Below are 23,744 nucleotides of genomic sequence, written 5' to 3' on the forward strand. Positions count from 1 at the left end.
GTGACCAAACCTTGGTCAAAGTGGTAGGTTTTATGGACAGTCTTAAAGTAGGAGAGACATGGTGCAAAGGCAGAGAGATTTTGGGAGGGTATGCAAGGGATTAAGGCCCAGGCAGCCGAAGGCAAGGCCACCAATGTTGAGGTGAAATGAATGCACAAGAAGCCAGAGTCGGAGAAACATACAGTTCAGGGGTGGGGTGAGCTGGGGGTAGGAGGTTACAGAGATAGGGAGGGGCAAGGCAAGGCCATGAAGTGATTTAAGCACAAAGATGTGATTTTTAACTTGAAGTTTTGGGGACTGGGAGCCACTGTAAGTCAGCAAGGACAGGGATGATGGGTGAGCAGAGTTTGGTGGGGATAGAGTATCAGTTCAATTGCTCAATAGTTTAGAGTATGTAGGGTCTCAATTCAATTAGAACTGAAGATCCTCTCTAAATTCATTCATACTAAAGGCTGCACTTAATGAGATAGCACGACATATTAACACAGCTCTACCATGGAGACTGCAATGAAAATGATCCCAGTGACTGTACAATGGGGATTACAGTGAGTTATCCCAGTGACTGTACAATGGGGATTACAGTGAGTTATTCTAATGACTGTACAATGGGGATTACAGTTAGTTATCCCAATGGCTGTACAATGGGGATTACAGTGAGGTATCCCAATGGCTGTACAATGGGGATTACAGTGAGGTATCCCAATGACTGTACAATGGGGATTACAGTGAGTTATCCCAATGACTGTACAATGGGGATTACAGTGAGTTATCCCAATGACTGTACAATGGGGATTACAGTTAGTTATCCCAGTGGCTGTACAATGGGGATTACAGTGAGGTATCCCAATGGCTGTACAATGGGGATTACAGTGAGTTATTCCAATGATTGTACAATGGGGATTACAGTGAGTTATCCCAATGGCTGTACAATGGGGATTACAGTGAGTTATCCCAGTGACTGTACAATGGGGATTACAGTGAGTTATTCCAATGACTGTACAATGGGGATTACAGTGAGTTATTCCAATGATTGTACAATGGGGATTACAGTGAGTTATCCCAGTGACTGTACAATGGGGATTACAGTGAGTTATCCCAGTGACTGTACAATGGGGATTACAGTGAGTTATCCCAATGACTGTACAATGGGGATTAGTGAGTTATCCCAGTGGCTGTACAATGGGGATTACAGTGAGTTATCCCAGTGACTGTACAATGGGGATTACAGTGAGTTATCCCAGCGACTGTACAATGGGGATTAGTGAGTTATTCCAATAACTGTACAATGGGGATTACAGTGAGTTATCCCAATGACTGTACAATGGGGATTACAGTGAGTTATCCCAATGACTGTACAATGGGGATTACTGTGAGTTATCCCAGTGACTGTACAATGGGGATTACAGTGAGGTATCCCAATGACTGTACAATGGGGATTACAGTGAGTTATCCCAGTGACTGTACAATGGGGATTACAGTTAGTTATCCCAATGACTGTACAATGGGGATTACAGTGAGTTATCCCAATGGCTGTACAATGGGGATTACAGTGAGTTATCCCAATGGCTGTACAATGGGGATTACAGTGAGGTATCCCAATGACTGTACAATGGGGATTACAGTGAGTTATCCCAGTGACTGTACAATGGGGATTACAGTGCGTTATCCCAGTGACTGTACAATGGGGATTACAGTGAGGTATCCCAGTGACTGTACAATGGGGATTACAGTGAGTTATCCCAGTGACTGTACAATGGGGATTACAGTGAGTTATCCCAGTGACTGTACAATGGGGATTACAGTGAGTTATCCCAGTGACTGTACAATGGGGATTACAGTGAGTTATCCCAATGGCTGTACAATGGGGATTACAGTGAGGTATCCCAATGACTGTACAATGGGGATTACAGTGAGTTATTCCAATGACTGTACAATGGGGATTACAGTGAGTTATTCCAATGACTGTACAATGGGGATTACAGTGAGGTATCCCAGTGACTGTACAATGGGGATTACAGTGAGTTATTCCAATGACTGTACAATGGGGATTACAGTGAGTTATTCCAATGACTGTACAATGGGGATTACAGTGAGTTATCCCAATGGCTGTACAATGGGGATCACAGTGAGTTATCCCAATGGCTGTACAATGGGGATCACAGTGAGTTATCCCAATGGCTGTACAATGGGGATTACAGTGAAATATATCTGAACTGTACAGTGTGAAGTACAGTAAAAGATATGCAAAACTGAAATTATGAAATGTGAACCCAGCTTTCACTTTGAGAGATTGACTGATGAAGGACTGATTCCTTCATTATCAATCTACACACAAGTCTCTCTACTGTACTGTGTGTTGCATAGATGGAATCTGCACTCTATGGCATTGCAATTAGTGCAAGTGTACACCAAGGAAATTAACCTGAGCCTGGAGGAAACTAAACCCCATGGCAAATCAAACTCCCCATCAGCAGCTACTTGTGATTGTAGGTTGCCTGAAACTGGCCCTGAATCACCAAATCAGGGAAGAGTAAAATGAACCCGCAAAAACAACCATAAAAAATGCAAGTCTTGTTATTAAACTGCAGGTCAGCCAGCACCTGAAAAAAACATTTCTGATTGAGAAGTTAGTTCTGACAAAGTGTCTTAAAATCAACGTTAACCTGCCCTTTCTCTTTTCACACATTGATGGCCCTGCTGTGTAGTTGCAGTACCTGTTGCCGTCAGTTTCAGTTTCCAGCAGCTGCAGTTTTTCTTTCCATCTTTACCACTTGACTCAATGGCCCGACTGGTTTAGGCAAAGACAGACCATGGGTTTATATAGCGGAATTCACACCCTCAGCTCTGCACATCCAACAAGTTACCTTTGAAGAGCATTCACTGTTGTTTTGTAGGCAGACATGGCAGCTAATTTGCGCACAGCAAGGACCCACAAACAGTAGTGAGATGAATGACGAGTTAATTGGGGATGTATGTCAGCCTTGAAGTTCTGTTTCTCTCTTCATTGTGATTTTCATTTGTCTCTTTCATCCTCTTCCTGCTTGTTTAACGGCAGTGTATTTTCCAAAATCCATTTCTATTTCCCCCGTGGATTTCAGGTGAAATTTCGCCTTTTCCCTTTCACGTCCACTCGGAATCATTGATATCTCAGAGATTACGATGCTCCTCTGAATTCTGCTCTCACTATTTCATGCAAACAACCCTTTATTACATGTCATTGCATGCATTCTTTTAGCCATTGCTTGCGTCAGCCTAGGCTCAGTGGGCAGCACTCTCACCTGAGTCAGAACGTCATGGGTTCAAGCCCCACTCCAGAGACTTGAGCACATAATCCAGGCCAACACTCCCAGTGCAGTACTAAGGGAATGCTGCACTGTCAGAGGTGCCATCTTTCAGATGTGGCACTAAATCGAGGCTCCGTCCACCCTCTCAGGTTGCTTCAAAGATCCCGTGGCACTATTTAAGACAAGCAGGAGAGTTCTCCCTCATGTCCTGGCCAATATTTGTCCCTCAATCAGCATCAATAAAAATAGGTTATCTGTTCATTATCACATTACTGTTTATGGGACCTTGCAGTGCACAAATTGGCTGTCACATTTCCAAAATTACAACAGTGACCATACTTCAAAAGTACTTCATTGGCTGTGTAGCACTTTGAGATGATGCCAGGGCATGAAAGGCACTATATAAATGCAAATCCTTTTGTTTAAAATATTACTGTTAATCCAGTCAGCAAATTATTAAAAAGGTAGTGTAATCACTAACCCACCAATCAGGGCAGACACTGAAGTGGAACTATTGCTTCAGCACAACAATCTGCTTACAGAAACTACTGCTGAGAGACAAAACAGTTTAATAACATACCCAAGAATGGAACATATTTTACGTTGGTAAATAAATTTCATAGAATTGCCTTGTATAGTGCTACATTTTGCTGCAACACAGCTCTCCAAGAAAAAGTATGCACCTCACCAGCTCACTATGGGTGGAAGATCCTGTGACTACTGATCGGGAGACTTGCCTCCTCTATTCTGCATGCAGTAGGTTTTGGCTCATTCTGGCAAAGGATTAGCCCTCTTTAGTATTGGGAGTACTCTCTACAGTGTCTGTCCCAGGAACGAGGCCGTATAGTAGTCTGGAAGTTTACTTCTCATTGTGGCCTGTACTCTGAGGCAGCTCTACTGTACAGCACGTTGTTCAAAGATATGTTTGAAACATGGATTCTGTCAGCACAGCAGCCATGAATCCAAGTTCCTTAGCCACTCCACCCCACCCTACTCTACACAACAGCAGCCTGCTGCCTGCCCATTCAATGGAACAGTGTAGAGGGAGCTTTACTCTGTATCTAACACCGTGCTATACCTGCCCTGGGAGTGTTTGACGGGACAGTGTAGAGGGAGCTTTACTCTGTATCTAAACCGTGCTGCACCTGCCCTGGGAGTGCTTGATGGGACAGTGTAGAGGGAGCTTTACTCTGTATCTAACCCGTGCTGTCCCTGCCCTGGGGTGTTTGATGGGACAGTGTAGAGCGACACTTTCAATTTCAGGCACTCAAGTGTTGCATTTTCTTCGCCATGTCAATCACAAAACTTAGTTTGTCAGTGTTTTGTACAAATTACAATTGCGAGTGAACTTGTCTGTAAACCAATGTAAAATAGCTTTGTGATGTAAATATACTGAGCACTGCCTTGAGAGATTACTGTAGTGGCTGCCTGACTATGGATTATAATGACTGCTGTAACATCTTTATACCGAGCAGGAGACATGAATTATACTCTTTAAAAAACATTATAAGACAGAAAATTAAAATAAACCCAGCTGCGACGTGCTAAAAATAACTGTTAAACTTTCAAGAATGATTCATGACTGGTAATTTCAACAATTCATTGCAAATTCATGCATTATGTAGTAAAAATAATTGCGAAATGAAGGCATTCAGCCTGCCACTGCCTATAGCACACTATAATTATCAGAATTCATACTGAGGGCGTAACCTACAGAAATGGTTTACTGGTTTCAAAAGGGCAATTTTTTTTTTAAGTTAGGCCAGTAAGAAGGACTTGCATTTAAATAGCACCTTTCATGACCACTGGATGTCTCAAACGATTTACAGCCAATTAAGTACTTTTTGGACTGGAGGGTAGCTAATGTAACACCACTTTTTAAGAAAGGAGGGAGAGAGAAAGAAAACGGGTAATTATAGACTGGTTAGCCTGACATCAGTCGTGGGGAAAATGTTGGAATCAATTATTAAAGATGAAATAGCAGCGCATTTGGAAAGCAGTGACAGGATCGGCGTTTCGAAGGGGATCTCATAGAAACATAAAATTCTGATGGGACTGGACAGGTTAGATGCAAGAAGAATGTTCCCGATGTTGGGGAAGTCCAGAACCAAGGGACACAGTCTAAGGATAAGGGGTAAGCCATTTAGGACCGAGATGAGAAACTTCTTCACTCAAAGAATTGCTAACCTGTGGAATTCTATACCGCAGAGAGCTGTTGATGCCAGTTCATTGGATATATTTCAAGAGGGAGTTAGATATGGCCCTTATGGCTAAAGGGATCAAGGGGTATGGAGAGAAAGCAGGAAAAGAGTACTGAGGTGAATGATCAGCCATGATCTTATTGAATGGTGGTGCAGGCTCAAAGGGCCGAATGGCCTATTCCTGCACCCTTCTATGTTTCTATGGAGTATAGTCACTGTTGTAATGTGGGAAATACAGCAGCCAATTTGCACAAAGCAAGCTTCCACAAACAGCAATGTAAGATCAGATAATCTGTTTTTGTTAGGTTGATTGAGGGATAAATATTGCCCAGACGCCGGGGAAAACTCCCCTGCTCTTCTTCGAAATAGTGCCATGGGATCTTTTACGCCCACCCGAGCGAGCTAATGGGGCCTCGATTAAACGTCTCATCTGAAAGATGGCACCTCCGACAGTGCAGCGTTCCCTCAGCTTAGATTTTTTTTTGTGCTCATGTCCCTGGAGTGGGACTTGAACCCACAACCTCCTGGCTCAGAGGCGAGGATGTTACCCACTGAGCCACGGCTGACACAGTAAGGCACAAAATTATGCTGTTTTGTCATGTAGCTGGGAAAATACAAATAATCTGGTCAGACTTGCCAGATTAGGTAAATATACCACAGTGTCGCACTGAGACATAGAACAACTTGTGTTTATACGGCACAGTTAAGGCAGTAAAACATCCCGAGGCACTTCTCCTTTTCAAGTGCGTATCTAATTTGCTTTCAAAAGTTGCTCGTGAACCTGCTTCCACCACACTGATGATTTGCGCCTTGTCGATGGAGAAGAGGCTCTAAGAGGTCAGAAGGTGCCCTCCTGGTCTTGGAGTCACAGAGCTTTTCAGCTGCTGCTCAGGCTGACCCCAAAGATGTTGATACTGGCGAGGTGACACTGTTGAACCACAGGGGAGGTGGTTGGTCTTTTTCTCGCTGGGGATGGTCACTGTCTGGCACCTATGTGGCAGTAATGATACCTGCATCTTGTCAGTCCAAGCCTGAATGTTGTCCAGGTTTTGCTGTAGGCTGGCATGCACTGCTTCATTATCGGAGGAGATGGGAATGGAAGTGAACACTGGAACCGGAAGCGAACTGCCCCACTTCTTACCTCCACCTCCAACCCAAATTTCGGCCCCGTAACTACTTTAACGTTAAATCCTACACAGCCTTACATTAGTGCCTAAACCGTTCAACCTCCTCACGAGCAAAGGCTGAGGCTTCAAGAGCTTTATACCTAGTCTAACAAGTGCAAGGGATCAGGCAAGTGAGTTTTCTTTTTATTCATTCCTGGGATGTGGGCGTCGCTGGCAAGGCCAGCATTTATTGCCCATCCCTAATTGCCCCTTGAGAAGGTGGTGGTGAGCCGCCTTCTTGAACCGTTGCAGTCCGTGTGGTGAAGGTGCTCCCACAGTGCTATTAGGGAGGGAGTTCCAGGATTTTGACCCAGCGACGATGAAGGAACGGCGATATATTTCCCAGTCAGGGTGGTGTGTGACTTGGAGGGCAACGTGGGGGTGATGGTGTTCCCATGAAAGGAAGAAAGCAAGTAAGTAACAGTATGCTTGGGACCCAATTGACAATAATGGCGGTTGAATGCAATAGTGATAATGCCAAGCACTAATATCTTGATTTCAAACTTGAATTGTCACTACGGAAATCAAGGCAAGCCAATTAAAACAGAGCTAATTGGCAAACATTAAACAGCTATTGGACTCATTGCTCAGTCACACTGGGCCTTCCCCGAATGGCCCAACGTGCTGCAGCTTGCTGCTCCCATAATGGTAACTATTATCTGCACCATTTCATGAATGCCGATAGGGTAGATGATTTATCCCCAGGCCCCAAGGTAGATGATTTATCCCCAGGGTAGGAGATATCTCCAGGCCCCAGGGTAGGAGATTTATCCCAGGCCCTAGGGTAGGGGATTTATCCTCAGGGTAGGGGATTTATGGCTTGGTAACTGTACAGCCGCTGAAGCATTTTATGCAGAATTGTGACTCTCAAATCACACTACGGGTGGTTAGCTGTCAATGTTGTTGCTATTCAGAAAGTGCTTCCCTTCCACAATCCCGAGATAGGGTCTTTTTTTTGTTTTCTTCTTCAAACCCGTACCTGTTTCAGCTTCATGTAGAACGCTTCTGTGAAAGTTTTTCTGCTGAAGTACCAGAACCTCTCATTGGTTGGATACACACGGACCACCGTTTCCAACTGAAAGCGGACTGGCTCTACCACCTCAGTGATTACCAAGTCCACTGCCACAGTCATGTACACCCTTTTATCTGTGCGCAAAACAAAACCAAGCTGCATTAGTCAATCGGTATTGTCTTTGCATAACATTTGTCAGGCTACTGTTGCAGATTCCAGCTTTACTCGGCTGTAATTTCTGCCTATACTGGCAGAGTCCGTCACCTAGATCGTGGCTGATCTGTACCGTAACTCCATTTCCCCTTGATTCCATAACCCTTAATCTATTAATCTATCAACAAAAATCTATTAATCTCAGTTTTTACATTTGCAATTGACCCCTCCAGACTCAAAACAGCTTTTTGGGGAAAGTGAGCCAGATTTCCACCACCGTCTGATGAAGAAGTGCTTCCTGACATCACCCCTGAACGGCCTAGCTCTCATTTTAAGGTTATGCCCCCTTGTTCTGGACTTCCCCACCAGAGAAAATCGTTTCCCTCAATCTAAGCCATCGACTCCTTTGATCATCTTAAACACCTCAATTAGATCACCCTTTAATCTTCCACACCCGAGGGAATACAAACCTGGTCTATGCTACCTGTCCATAACTTAACCATTTTAGCCCGGATATCATTCTGGTGAATCTGCTCTGCAGCCCCTTCCAAGGCCAATATTTCCTTCCTGAGGTGCAGCACCCAGAATGGAGCGCGGTACGCGAAATGCACTCTAGCCAGAGCTTTATAACTGTAACATAATTTCCGCCCCTCTTTATATTCCAACCCCATTGAGATAAAAACATTGCATTTGCCCTTTTAATCATTCCTTGTACCTGTCCAACAGCCCCCAGCGATTTCTGCACCTGGAGTCCCAAATCTCTGCTCCTCCACAGGCTATTATTACAGTTCCAGCTTCACTAAGCTGCAAGTTCCGCATTTACCGATCTTTACCTGACTCAGTTACCTTTCCATTCAAGACAGAGACCGTCGCCCGTTGCCCACCAATGCCCCCACTCCCTGGAACAAGCTACTGGAAAACGATTCAATTTACATTGTTTTCTCCATCATGGTCCTTCTTCATCTCTGTTCTCCATCTGTCACTGGACTTGTCACAACTCCATTTGCCTCCTTTCTTGGTCACTGAGCACACCACACCTCCACTAGGCCTCTTGCTCTGTCACCAACATCCGCCTCACCCAAACACAGTCCCCTTTCTTCATCATTAGACAAGCCCCACCCAAACACAGTACCTTCCCCAGTCACTAGACAAACCTCACCCATAAATAAACCCCTTCCTCGGACACTGAGCATTTATCTTTGCTTGACCTCTTCGTCTGTCACTGGATGCATCTCCCCTCTACTTGGATCCTTGCTCCATCAGTATGTATACCTCACCCAGCAATGGCAGAGTTGGAGTTTGAAGTGGACCTACCCCAGCACATCAATATACCGCATGCTGCCTTCTCAGTCTTCTGTTCCTCCTTGTCTACTTTCGTTCTGAACTTTCTGTTGGTTATGTGTCACTTTTATATCTCATTGTCTTTACCTCTTTTAAGGCACTTTTAACGTAAGCGTGACCAAAAGACCCCACTTTTTCAGGGGTAAAAACTCAGTTCACTGAGATCAGCAAGAGGCTTACATTTCACAACAGCACTCTGGTAAAGAGGAACAAATTGAAAAACTCAACTGGCTCTGCAGGCCAGGACTTAGCCCCAATGCTCCCGAGACCGTACCAGTGATGTGCTCTCGTTCCCGAGGCAGCTTTCAGTTAATACCATGATTCATTTTTAAACCTGGAGCATATGTTTCCAATCTACAATCCTCAGACCTAGTCAATCCATAGGGGGATCTTTAATTTCTGTATTTCTTGCTAATTATTTTTGATGCTGTATACAGTTTTTTTTGTTGCAGTGTTTTCACTTTGAGTTGCTGACAATGGCTTGCAGAAGTTAGGACAGTGGGCCCCTAGGACTGTGGCAATATTTGCAAGGGTTTCCCCATGTATAAGCACTGGAGTGTGAACAGGACAGAATCAATTACTCCTCATGCAGTATCCTGACTGACAAAACAATGTAACAAAGGCAGTGGATTATAAGAAGCAGCTTTTGAAGCAGTGAAATACCTTTCGGGGTTTCTTCATTCAGCGCCTGAAAGGCAGGGCCATTCGGGTTCCACGTTCCCGAGATGATGTAAGACTTCCCATCAGCGCTCTTTCCCATGGACTCCTTACATAGAAAAAAAAATAAAATGAACAGATAGGGAGACTGTGTGACTAGAAATACCCTGCCCAACTCCTGGAAATATTATTGATTGAAGAGCATCGTCCCTTCAAAGCTTTAGATTAACACACCAACAAATCAAACATTCAGATGACAGCCACCGGGAGAAATCCTTATTTGGTTCCAGCTTGGCTCATGGAAGCACTCTCGTCTCTGAGTCGGTAGGTCATGGATTTAAGGCCCCATTTCAGGTTTCAGCACATAATCTGAGCTAACACTACAGCACGGTACTGAGGGAGTGCTACATTATCATGGGTGCCATGTTTCAGATGAGATGTTAAACCGAGGCGCCGTCAACCCCCTCAGATGGATGTAAACGATCCAATGGCACTTGAAGAAAGCAAAGGTGTTTTCCTGGTGTCCTGGCCAACATTCATACCTCAACCAACATCACCAAAATTAGATTAACAGGTCATTTATTTCATTGCTGTTTGTGGGATCTTGCTGAACACAAATTGGCTGTTGAGTTAAATTATAAAACAACAGTGACTGCACTTCATGTACTAGATTCTGAAGGGGATTGACAAGGTAGATGCTGAGAGGTTGTTTTCCCTGGCTGGAGTGTCTAGAACTGGGGATCGCAGTCTCAGGATAAGGGGTCGGCCATTTAAGACTGAGATGAGGAGGAATATCTTCACTGAGAGGGTTGTGAATCTTTGGAATTCTCTGCCCCAGAGGGCTGTGGGTGCTGAGTCTCTGAATATATTCAAGGCTGACATAGATAGATTTTTGGACTCTAGGGAAAGGGATATGAAGATAGGGTGGAAAAGTGGAGTTAAGGTCGATGATCTGCCATGATCTTATTGAATGGCGGAGCAGGCTCGAGGGGCCGTAGAGCCTAGTTCTGCTCCTATTTCTTATGTTATGTTCAAAAGTAATTCATCAGCTGCAAAGCGTTTCAGGATGTCCTGAGGATCTCAAAGGTTATATATAAATACAAGTTCTTTCTTTCTATTTCCCAATATCCAAACTCTATTGCTCCGACAGGTTCTCCAGCCATCCACAGATTTGCCAAATTACGTGACACAACAGTAAAAGCAATGATTTGACAAGCAGAGTGGAAATCAATAAAGAACAGAGATTAGACTGTCATGTCTAAGGCCGGCAAGTACCCAACTCAGGAAAGAAAATAAAGTACTTGCATTTATATGTGTCTTCCACAAGCCATCCCAAAACGCTTCGTAGCCAATTAAATGTGTTTGTTTTTTAAATGTAGTCACTGTTGTAATGTAGGGAATGCAGCAGCCAAATTGCACACAACAAGATCCCACTAAAAATGGGATAATGACCAAATAATGTGCTTAGTGATGTTAGTTGAGGGACAAATATTGGTCAGTACAGTGGGGCGAGCTCTCCTCTTTTGCATCCACCTGAGAGAGCAGACGGGGTCTCGGCTTAATGTCTCATCCGAAAGACGGCACCTTCGGCAGTGCAGCACTCCCTCAGTACTGCACTGTAATTGCCAGCCTATATTAGATTATGTGCTCAAGTCCTTGGAGTGGGACTTGAACCCACAACCTTCTGACTCAGAGGCAAGAGTGCTGCCCACTGAGCCACGGCTGACACTTGTAATGTTAATATCACCAGATTTCGCAAAGTATTGTGGGAGTATTGTGGGAGTACCGAGTTCCGCCCGTCAGTGTGTGAGCCTTGCCCAACAGCTGCAGGTATTTTTCTTGACATTTCTTTGTACGTTCACCTGTTGATCATAACTTCAAATGTGAAAGGTTTGCTCACTCCATAAACTCACCATGTCAAGCAAGTGCATGTCACTGTTCCGCACATTTCTCCCTGGGCTCAGGAGCATGCCGAAACACCTGGAAAATGCAAAGCACTGCAAATGTCATACAACACTTCAAACACAGAAGGAAACTTAAACGGTTCAAGTTATTAAATTAGACCGCAAAATCTGCACCCATGTCAAGATGGCCCCGGCCTTTGGATCATTAACAAAGTGTGAGGTTTCCCATCTAGCAATTGAGCCACAACCACATCCCACTTTAACACCAGCCCATATTTTCATTCACAAGTTCACGTTGTGGCCCACATTATCAGCAAAATATTGTGATGCTGGTAAATCATAAACATCTCTATTCTAATGCTGCCACACTGATTGCTGCAACTACCTCTGGCCAGGATGTCATCTAGTGGTGGAAATTAATAACAGAACCATCCCCTACTGAAAGTACATCCTCCCGTCAGTTAATATTAAAGGGTACAATTTTCTGTGCGAGGGGGTGGGGGGGGATGGTGGAAGACGATTTCTGTCCACAGATTATAAAGCTTACTTATGGACAGTGGATTACTCTTCTCTGAGAATTAAACCCAGAGACAGTAACTGTGATCTGCGACAGAGACAACTTATATTTTAACAGACAAGACATTCTATAGCACTCTTAAAAAGGAGGTATACACTGAAATTATGTTTTTTTGGGAGCATGCTAATTCAGTTAGTCACTAATGGAGAGTCAAATGCTCCCACTCAAGCACATTCTGAGAAAGGAACTAGAGTCTGATGACAGGAAGCTGCTCGGATGTAATGAAGTAAAATCTATATACGTTAGAGAGTTCACACATCAAGGCACGCAGGCAATCTCTTTACCAAGTATTGAGAGAAGTAATTTAGAGGTAAAGATAGAGGTGTGAAACAGCGATTTACTTGTACTTTTTTCAATTTAGCATACTGTATTCACTGCTCACAATGTGGTCACCTCTACATTGGGGAGTCCGAAAGCAGATTGGGCGAGTGCTTTGCAGAACACCTCCATTCAGTCCGTAAGGGTGACCTTGAGCTTCTGGTCGCCTGTCACTTTAATTCCGCACTCCACTCCCACTCTGATATCTCTGTCCTCGGCCCCCAACACTGGTCCAATGAAGCTCAACGCAAGCTCGAGGAACAGCACCTCATCTTTCCTTTAGGCATTTTATAGCCTTCTGCACTCAACATCGAGTTCAATAATTTCAGACCTTAACCTCTGCCCATATTTTGGTCCCTTTCTTCCCTTCTTTTTTTTTTTTAACACCGCCCCCCCCACCCCCTCCCTTTTTTTTAATTTTTATTTTTCTCTGTTTCCCATGACAGCTGGTAATTATTCTGCCATTCACACCCTATCTAGACTCATCTTTTGTTTCCTAACTTGTGCCATTACCATCTCAATTAGGCCCATCATCCCTTTTGTCTCTTAAATCTCTCCTACCTTCCCCCCTATCAGATCTTCCAGTTTATTCTTTCCTCCCCTCCCCTTTCCCTGCCCCTGTACTTCCTTAAGAATCTGTTACACTTCGAACTTTTGCCAGTTTTGACAAAAGGTCATCGACCTGAAACGTTAACTCTGTTTCTCTCCACAGCTGCTGCCTGACCCGCTGAGATTTCCAGCATTTTCTGTTTTTATATTAGAGATATTTACTACAGTCGTAACAATGCTCCATTTCCTAAGCACACGTGTGCAGGCACATACCTGTCACATTTACTTCCCAATTATGCATCAGTTGTACAGAGCCTTGGTCAGACCACATCTGGAGTACTGCGTTCAGTTCTGGACACTGCACCTCAGGAAGGATATATTGACCTTGGAGAGGTTGCAAGGCAGATTTACCAGAATGATACCAGGGCTTAAGGGTTAAATTATGAGGAGAGGTTGCATAAACTTGTCTTGTATTCCCCAGAGCATAGAAGATTAAGGGTGACCTGATCAAGCTGTTTAAAATGGTTTGATAGGATAGGTAGAGAAAAACTCTGGTGGGGGAATCAAGAACAGGTCCCAATCTTAAAATTAGAGCTAGGCCGATCAGGAGGGAAGCTTGCCTGCTTATTTCAAATACTAACGGCTGATAATGATTGAGGTGTTACGTCGGGGGTAGATTTTCACTAATGGGTAGTAATCTGACGGAGTGGATCGACCTGCCTGATTTACATTCCACTGAAATCAATACATGAAAGCCAGTCGGGTTCGATAAATGGTGGGCAATCTGTTCTGCCAGATTACTGGACCAGTATTTCAACATAGAAAACGCCATAAAATCGCCATGAAAGGACTGCAGTATTTAACGATAGGCAGCCAAGTGCACAGTTTGCTGAAAATACAGGGGGTAGATAAATCCCCAGGCCCGGATGAAATGTATCCCAGGTTGTTAAGAGAAGCAAGAGAGGAAATAGCAGAGGCTCTGACCATCATTTTCCAATCCTCTCGAGCTACAGGTGTGGCGCCGGAGGACTGGAGGACTGCTATCGTTGTACCGTCGTTTACAAAGGGAGTACGGAATAGACCAAGTAATTACAAGTCAGTCAGCCTAACCTCAGTGGGGGGCAAATTATTGGAAAAAATTCTGAGGGACAGTATTAATAATCATTTGAAAAGGGACAGATTAATCGAGGACAATCAGCATGGATTTGTTAAGGGAAGGTCATGTCTGACTAACGATTGAATTTTTTGAGGAGGTAACAAGGAGGGTCGATGACGGTAACACCTTTGATGTAGTCTACATGGATTTTAGCAAGCTTTTGACCAGGTCCTACATGGCAGACTGGTAAGAAAAGTAAAAGCCCATGAGATCCAGGGCAAAGTGGCAAGTTGGATCCAAAATTGGCTCAGTGGCAAGAAGCAAAGGGTTATGGTCAACAGGTGCTGTTGTGACTGGAAGGCTGTTTCCAATGGGGTTCCACAGGGCTCAGTACTGGTCCCTTGCTTTTTGTGGTATATATCAATGTAGGGGTCATAATTAAGAAGTTTGATACAAAAATTGGCCGTGCAGTTGATAGTGAGGAAGAAAGCTGCAGGAAGATATCACTGGTCAGGTGGGCAGAACAGTGGCAAATGGAATTCAATCTGCAGAAGTGTGAGGTAATGCATTTCGGGAAGGCTAACAAGGCAAGGGAATACACATTAAATGGTAGAACACTGAAGTGTAGAGGAATAGAGGGACCTTGGAGTGCATGTCCACAGATCCCTGAAGGTAGAAGGCCAGGTCAGTAAAGTGGTTAAAAAGGCATACGGGATACTTTCCTTTATAAGTCGAGGCACAGAATACAAGAGCAGAGAGATTATGCTTGAACTGTATAAAACACTAGTTAGGCCACAGCTAGAGCACTGCGTGCAGTTCTGGTCACCACATTACAGGAAAGATGTGATTGCACTCGAGAGGGTACAGAGGAGATTTACGAGGATTTTGCCAGGACTGGAGAACTTTAGTTAGGAGGAAAGATTGGATCGGCTGGGGTTGTTTTCTTTCGAACAGAAGAGGCTAAGGGGAGACTTGGTTGAGATATTTAAAAGTATGAGGGGCCTAGATAGAGTGGATTGGAAGGACCTACTTCCATCAGCAGAGGTCAATAACCAAGGGGCATAGGTTTAAGGTCATTGGTAGGCGGTTTAGAGGAGACATGAGGGGATATTTCTTCACCCAGAGGGTGGTGGGGGTCTAGAACTCATTTCCTGAAAGGGTGATAGAGGCAGAAACCCTCACCACATTTAAAAAATATTTGGATGTGCACTTGAAGTGCGGTAATCTACAGGGTTACGGACCTAGAGCTGGAAAGTGGAATTAGGCTGGATAGCTCTTTGTTGGCCGGTGTGGACACGCAAGGTCCTGCAAATCCACTGGGAGGATCGACGCACCAACGTCCTTGCCCAGCATCGAAGCGCGGACCACACTCAACCAACTCCGTTGGACAGGCCACATTGTCCGCATGCCCGACACGAGACTCCCAAAGCAAGCACTCTACTCGGAACTCCTACACGGCAAACGAGCCACAGGTGGGCAGAGGAAACGCTTCAAGGACACCTTCAAAGCCTCCTTGATAAAGTGTAACAGTGTAACATTCCCCATTGCAACTGGGAATCCCTGGCCCAAGGCCGCCCACAGTGGAGGAAGAGCATCCGGGAGGGCGCTGAGCACCTCGAGTCTAATTGCCGAGAGCATGCAGAAACCAAGCACAGACAGTGGAAGGAGTGTGCGGCAAACCAGGCTCCCCACCCACACTCTCCTCTCCACCTTAATCTGTCTCTCACTCTACCTCAATCTGTCTCACTCTCTCCTTCTCTTTTACCTCAATCTCTCACTCTCTCCACCGCAATCTGTCTCACTCTCTCCACCTCAATCTGTCTCACTCTCTCCATCTCAATCTGTCTCACTCTCTCCATCTCTCCACCTCAATCTGTCTCACTCTCTCCTTCTCTTTTACCTCAATCTCTCACTCGCTCCACCTCAATCTGTCTCACTCTCTCCTTCTCTCCATCTCAATCTGTCTCACCCTCTCTTTCTCTCCACCTCAACCTGTCTCACTCTCTCTTTCTCTCCACCTCAATCTGTCTCACTCTCTCCTCTTTTACCTCAGTCTGTCTCACTCTGCTTCTCTCCACCGCAATCTGTTTCACTCTCTCTTTTATCCAATGTCACTCTCCTCTTTTACCTCAATCTGGCACACACTCTCCTCTTTTATTTTACAGCAATCTGCCTCACACTCTCCACCTCATGTTGGCGCACTCTCGTTCAAAAAGCACACTCACCTCTGAGTCAAAAGGTTGTGTGTTCAAGTCCCATTTCAGAGACATGAACCCACAACTTTCCAGGTGTGCTGACCTGTTGGAGGTGATGTTTAACCAATGATTGGTAGAAAAAGGGATGAGGTCCTGCAGGCAGATTTTAGGGAGCTAGGCAAGAGATTAATAAGCAGAACCTGAAAGGTAGTAATCCCCGGATTACTCCTAGTGCCACGTGCTATTGAGTACAGAAATAGGAGGATAGACCAGGTGAATGTGTGGCTGGAGAGATCATGCAGGAGGGAGGGCTTCAGATTCCTGAGGCAATTGGGACCGGTTCTGGGGGAAGGAGAGAGTGAGACAGATTGAGGTGGGACCTGTATAAGCCGGAAAGTTGGGGCCGGGACCAATATCCTTCCGGGGAGGTTTGCTGTTGGGGAGGGTTTAAACTAGCGTGTCAGGGGGAATGGGACCCTGAGTGTAGATTCAGAAGGGAGAGAAGTGAAGCTGGAAATGTAAGGCAGTAAATTAGTGAGTTTGGAAGGCAGAGGAAACAAAGGCTAGAAAATAGACAACAAATGGGTTTGGCAGTGCTTAATGATATATACTTCAATGCAGCAAGTCTAGTGAATAAGGCAGATGAGCTGAGGGCACAGACAGGCATGTGGAAGTATGATATCATAGTTATTACTGAAACATGGCTGAAAGAACATTCCTGGTTACAAAGTTTTCAGACGGGATGGGGGGGGGATGAAAAGAGGGGGGGGGTTGCAATATTGGTTAAAGAAACAATTACAGCTGTGAGGAGGGATGATATGTGAGAAGGATCATCAAATGCGGTCATATGGGTTGAACCAAAGACCAAAAAAGGGGTGAACACACTGCTGGGAGCGTACTATAGACACCCAAACAGTCAGAGGGAGATAGAAGAGCAAATATGTAGGCAAATTTATGAGAAGTGCAAAATCAATAGGGCAGTCATAGTCGGGGATTTCAACTACCCGCAAATTAACTGGGATAGAATCAGTGTAAAAGGTACAGAGGACACAGAATTCTTAAAATTCTTTCAGGAGAACTTTTTTAGCCAGTACGTAGCAAGCCCCTACGTGGTGGTCCTGACCTGCGTTGGAACATCTGCGGCAGGTCGGGGCTTTAAAAGGAGCAGCGAGCGGCATGGCGGCTCTGACCTGTGTGGGAACATCTGCGGCAGGTCGGGGCCTTAAAAGGAGCGGTTGCTGATTGGGGCGTGGGCAGGTACAGCGGGAGCGGCGAGGTCTGGGCAAAGGAGCGGTGAGAGATTGCAGAGCGATGTGATCGGGGCCCAGGAGAGACGCGAGTTTAGGACCCAGAAGAGGCGAGGGCCAGGGGCAGCACGGGCCAGCCCACACTGCGATATGTGTGCGCACTAGGTCCGTGCAGCAGAGCTGGTCTCCAGTTGTCTTGGTTAACCTGTGCCACGGGATAAAGGTCGAGTTCTGTCAAGCCCGTGTGGTGGCTGGTGTGCAACGGCCACCACACATTAAAAAAATCCACACACAAGCATCTTCCACCCTTCAATATGCAGTTCAGGACGTGGAATATTAGGCCCTTCATTGAAACACCTGTGAACTCGTTGAACTCATTCCTTTTTGGCGTGGAAGCAAGTCATCCTCGATTCGAGGGACTGCCTAAGAAGAAGAGAAGAGCATACCCTAGAGAGGTGGTGGTTCTGGACTTGGTTTTGGGGAATGAAGCTGGGCAGGTGCAAGGGTTATCAGTGGGAGAGCATTTTGGTGCTAGTGATGATAATGCAGTTAGATTTAGCGTAGTTATGGAAAAGGACAAAGATAGATCAGGAGTAAAAGATCTCAATTGGGGAAAGGCCAATTTTACTAAGCTGAGATGGGATTTAGCAAAAATGGACTGGAAACAGCTAATTGAAGGTGTCAGAGCAGTGAGAGGCATTCAAGGGGGAGATAGTGAGGGTTCAGAGCAAGTATGTTCCCACAAAGGAAAAGGGTGGGACGCACAAATCTAGTGCCCCCTGGATGTCAAGGGGCATACAGTGTAGGATAAGGCAAAAAAGAGAAGCTTAAGTCAGATATCCAGAGTTAAATACTGCAGAATGCCCAGAGGAGTATAGAACTTGCAGGGGTGAAATTAAAAAGGAAATTAGGAATGCAAAGAGAGGGTGTGAATAAATACTGGCAAGTAAAATCAGGGAAAACCTAAAGATGTTTTGCAAATACATTAAGAGCAAGAGGATAACTAAAGAAAGAGTAGGGCCTATTGGTGACCAAAAAGGTAACCTGTGTGTGGGGACGGAAGATGTGGGTATGGTTCTTAATGAATACTTTGTATCTGTCTTCACAAGAGAGGGATGTGTCCGGTGTTTTTTTCCAATTACCTAGGAAAACCAACACATTTTTTATGTTTAGTCTCTGAGAAAATAGGAAGATAGGAACACGAGGAGGTCATTCAGCCCCTTAAGCCTGTTCTGCCATTCAATGAGATCATGATTCATCTGTGTCTTAAGTCCATTCACCTTAGCGAGCAAAAATCTACTGATCTCAGATTTAAAATGAATATAGCGAGCATCTACTGCTTTTTGTGGGAGAGAATTCCACACTTCTATCACCCGTTGCAAGAAGTAGTGTTTCCTATCTTCTCTCCTGAATGGCATGGCTCTTATTTTAAGGTTATGTCCCCTTGCCCTAGACTTCCCCCACCAGCAGAAAAAGTTTCTCTCTATCTACCCTATTATCAATTCCTTTCAAAATCCTAAAAACCTCAAATCAAATCATCTCTTAACCTTCTATATTCCAGGGAATACAGGCCTAGTTTATGTAATCTGTCCTCATAATCTAACCCTTGGAGCCCTGGTAATATTAAGGTGAATCTGAGCTATAATCCTTCCAAGGCCAATATATCCTTTCTAAGGTGCGGTGCCAGCACTGTACACAGTGCTCCAGATGTGGTTTAACCAGGGCTTTGTATAGTTGTAGCAAAACTGCCTCCCTTTTATATTCTAGCCCTCTCTGTAATTTTATGCTATATACTATGCCACCAATTTTTGTGTTGTCGGCATTATATGGCTCTCTTTTGTGTTATCCAAGTAATTAATAAATTTAGTGAATAGTTGAGGCCCCAAGCACAGATCCTTGTGGGACACCACAAGTCACTTCCTTCCAGTTCATTCCTACTCTGTCTTTTACCACATAACCAATCTCCTAACCAGGTCAATAATTTGCCTTTGATTGCATAAGCTTTAATTTTAGTTAACAGTCTCTTATGTGGAACCTTATCGAAGGCCTTCTGGAATTCCATATAAACTACATCCGCAGACATTCCCTTGTCTACTACTTTAGTTACTTTCTCAAAAAATTAAATTAGGTTCGTCAGACATGACCTGCCCTTTACAAGTCCATGTTGGCTCTCTCTAATCAGTTTAAATTTCTCCAAGTGCTCAGTCACTTTGTCCTTAATTATAGATTCCAATAACGTCCATAAACCAATGTTAGACTAACCGGTCTATAATTTCCTGGGTTCTCCCTCTCACCTTAAATAATGGGAGTTACATTTGCGATTTTTCAATTGAAAGGAACAATCCCTAAATCGAGAGAGCTTTGGAAAATTATTGTTAAAGCAGCCATTTCCTTAAAACCCTGGGAGGGAAACCATCAGGTCCTCCTGGGGATTTGTCAGTCTTTCGTGCCATTATTTTTTCTAATACTGTTTTCATCAACTCCCATTAAGCATTGTAATCACTTTACAGGAGCTTTTTTTCCCAAAACGTGTGAAAATGCACTTTTACTACCTCATATTTGCATCATCCCAAGAAGAAATTCCAGTAAACTATGTTGAAATCTACACTTTTCAATTCTAAGGAAACTTTCAGTGAACGTGTCCACTTGGCTTAGCTGATGGCACTTTTGCCTGAGTCAGGAATTAAGCACACAATCTCAGCCCACTCTTCAGTGCAGCACTGAGGTGCACTGTTTAGAGGTGCTGTCTTTTGGACCTTAAAGAGGCCCCGGCTGCTCACTCAGATGAACAGAACTCTACTGGCATTTGAAGCAGAACATACCCAACATTCATCTCTCAAATACCACGACCAAAACAGATCAACATTTATCTCATTTATAAGACCTTGCTGTGTGCAAATTGTCTACCATATTTGCGGAGAAAGCAGCAGTGATTAATTACACTTCAAAAAAAGTCATTCACTGGATACGTAGCAGTTTCAGACATCCTGAGATAAGGCACCTATAAATCTAAGTTCTTTCTTTTTCTCTCCCCCATTACATATGCATTTGGTGCAATGAACCTCAATAATTGCTTCTCCTGCAACCCTATCTATGTTGGGTGCAATGAAAGCAATATCAAGATGCAAGTATGTTCTCACAAAAAGCTAACGGCTGCAATTAGACAAGCTAAAAATTATTTGTACTGTGCAGATAGTCAAAAAATTTTTGCTGGGAACATCTCTCAATGTTTCACTGGTGAGGTGTTTCAGTTTATCAAGTCATATTTCAGCCCAATGTTTTTCTATAAAAGTTCTGCGTAAACCTCTGAAAACATAATGTAAAATAATAGTGAAAATAGCCATCTTTTGTACTATATTTACTTGCTGTATTCACACCATGCATAGTCTTCTCAAAACACATTCCACATTATCTAGAAGCTCGTGTATACTTTTAACATAATTTGCTAAGCTATGTTTGTGAGACAGCATTTAATTAGGTTAGCGAATAACTTCAAATTAAATTCCGAATAAATGTAATTTTAAAGCCAGAGGGAAAAAAATCAGCTGCAAAGGGTTTTCTAGTCTACATCTGATTTTGGCAGAGTGCATTTAAATATTTGCAGATTACAGTTGTACTAAGGCAGAAAGTTAATCAAATTGATTATAGAAAACTCTTGATTTGGACTCTAAATTATTGGAACAGTCCCTTTGGTGCAGCATAAACAGGACAATCCTATTAACTGCTGAGATGGCATCTGGAAAATTTCCCCGTCAAGGGATGTATTAAGCAGACAGTTGCATGGAAAGGTTAGTGTAACACAGTGTGCAATAATACAAGAAACTCCAATACCATTTACAAGTTTAGTCACAGTTCGCACCTCGTTAGCTACCCAGCAACCTATACCGAAGGTGCATATATGTGGGGGTGGAGTAGCCTGCTGACTTTCACTGTACAGGCGCACCGTGAAGATTGAGCACCTAGGCAAGACATCACGGAGCTACCAGCTCCCATCATGAGTCAATATCTTCAGGAGATGCGGCACGGGGATGAGATTTTATACAATGCCGTTATGTAGTAGGTTACTACAGATAGCAAAACCAGCCAACCTCTAACCCCTCTGTCAACTGCACCACAACTGTAGCTGATGTTCACCCACTGCAAGTCCTTAATAGAAACCATTTCACAGTTATTTTACAGGGTCAGATAATAAGCTTACCGCTCAACAGCGAGCTCACTGTTCGATGTTTGCTGCACGTTGATAACTAATTTCTTCTCTATCCCCTGTCGCAACTTAAAATACAGTTTCTCTCTGTCCTTCGGTACAGCACTGTGAATACAATAGGAGTTATTTCAGTTTCCAGCGTTGTCGGTCACATCAACACTCGCTAGACGTTATCGTGAGATGCCTGGGTCTGAGGTAAATTTAAGATAAAACCCAGGAATGTGATGTATGCACATGCTGTGAATGTTAGTTCACATCTGAAATCTACTCCAAGGATATTGGTAAACAACATGTAGATGAGAACACAGAGAAAAATCACTTTATAAAGGATCAATAAATACTACTTTTCAATGTAAAAATACAGCTTAGTGCATTTTAAAGCAAAGAACCTACTTCATATATTCGCAAAATATCTGAAATTAATATAATCCTTTTAAGAAAATCGAACAGCGGCAAAGAATTATAGCAACATTAGGAACTTATGCTAAATCTTTATAAAACACCAGTTAGACCTCAAGCTAGTGTATTGTGTCCAATTCTGGGCACCACACTTTAGGAAGGATAATAACAGAAGAACATAAGAAATAGGAGCAGGAGTAGGCCATACGACCTCTCGAGCCTGCTCCGCCATTTAATAAGATCATGGCTGATCCGATCATGGACTCAGGTCCACTTCCCTGCCCGCTCCCCATAACCCCTTATTCCGTTATCGGTTAAGAAACTGTCTAAATCAGTCTTAAATTTATTCAATAACGCAAGCTTCCACAGCTCTCTGAGGCAGTGAATTCCACAGATTTACAACCCTCAGAGAAAAAATTCCTCCTCATCTCAGCTTTAAATGGGCGGCCCCTTATTCTAAGATCATGCCCCCTAGTTCTAGTCTCCCCCATCAGTGGAAACATCCTCTCTGCATCCACCTTGTCAAACCCCCTCATAATCTTATATGTTTCGATAAGATCACCTCTCATTCTTCTGAATTCTAATGAGTAGAGGCCCAACTTACTCAACCTTTCCTCATTAGTCAACCCCCTCATCTCTGAATGCCAAGGTCTTGAAGAGGGTGCAGAGGAGATTTATTGGAAGGGTCCCAGGGATGAGGGACTTCGGTTATGTGGAGAGAATAGAGAAACTGGGATTGTTCTCCTTGGAGCAGGGAAGGTTAAGGAGAGATTTAACAGAGGTATTCAAAATTATGAGGCGTTTTGATAGAGTAGATAGAGAGAAACAGTTTCTACTGGTAGGAGGGTCAGTAACCAGGACACAGATTTAACATAATTGGCAAAAGAACCAGAGGGGAGATGAAAAGCAATTTTCTTTACACCTGAAAGGGTGGTGGAAGCAGATTCAATAGTAACTTTCAAAAGGGAATTGGATATATAGTTAAAAGGAAAAATTTGCAAGGCTGTTGGGAAAGAGCAGGGGAGTGTAGAATTAATGGGTAGCTCTTTCAGAGAGCTGGCGCAGGCATGATGGGCCAAATGGCCTCCTTCTGTGCTGTATGATTGTAGGATTAGAAAGCATGGGACAAGAAATTGCTTCTGCACGATCACTTCTTCACCCCCTCATCGCACACAAAGAAAAACACCAACATGCCATATCCTACCTTGCCTCCTGGACCAGTTTTCTCAATTAGTATTGTGTTCATAGCTCCAGAGGCTGAATGTAACACCGGCACTGATTAAGAGCAGTAGGGATAGAGATGGGCCCTATAACAACCGGATTCTGCCATTAGGGATGATTAACAGCCCCATGTGTAAACTTGGGGATCCTGTTTGACCCCAGGTTGAACTCTAAATCCCATACCAAAACATCACCAAGACCCCTAACCTCTATGTCATCA

At 44.0% G+C, this 23,744-nt stretch overlaps 1 protein-coding gene across 4 annotated transcripts in view; it reads right to left on the reverse strand.

Annotated features, from left to right (window-relative positions):
- Positions 1–23,744, reverse strand: part of rabgap1l (RAB GTPase activating protein 1-like) — a 626,729-nt gene that overhangs the window by 501,276 nt on the left and 101,709 nt on the right. For all 4 annotated transcript variants that reach the window (XM_070887463.1, XM_070887462.1, XM_070887464.1 and 1 more), the window contains 4 exons: positions 21,899–22,009; positions 11,728–11,794; positions 9,821–9,923; positions 7,631–7,797 (listed from right to left, as the gene is read on the reverse strand). In XM_070887463.1, the coding sequence (XP_070743564.1) occupies positions 7,631–7,797; positions 9,821–9,923; positions 11,728–11,794; positions 21,899–22,009 (448 nt within the window). The remainder of the gene's footprint in view (positions 1–7,630; positions 7,798–9,820; positions 9,924–11,727; positions 11,795–21,898; positions 22,010–23,744) is intronic.

Source organism: Pristiophorus japonicus, chromosome 8 (assembly GCF_044704955.1).
Source record: "Pristiophorus japonicus isolate sPriJap1 chromosome 8, sPriJap1.hap1, whole genome shotgun sequence".
NCBI classification, from domain to species: domain Eukaryota; kingdom Metazoa; phylum Chordata; class Chondrichthyes; family Pristiophoridae; genus Pristiophorus; species Pristiophorus japonicus.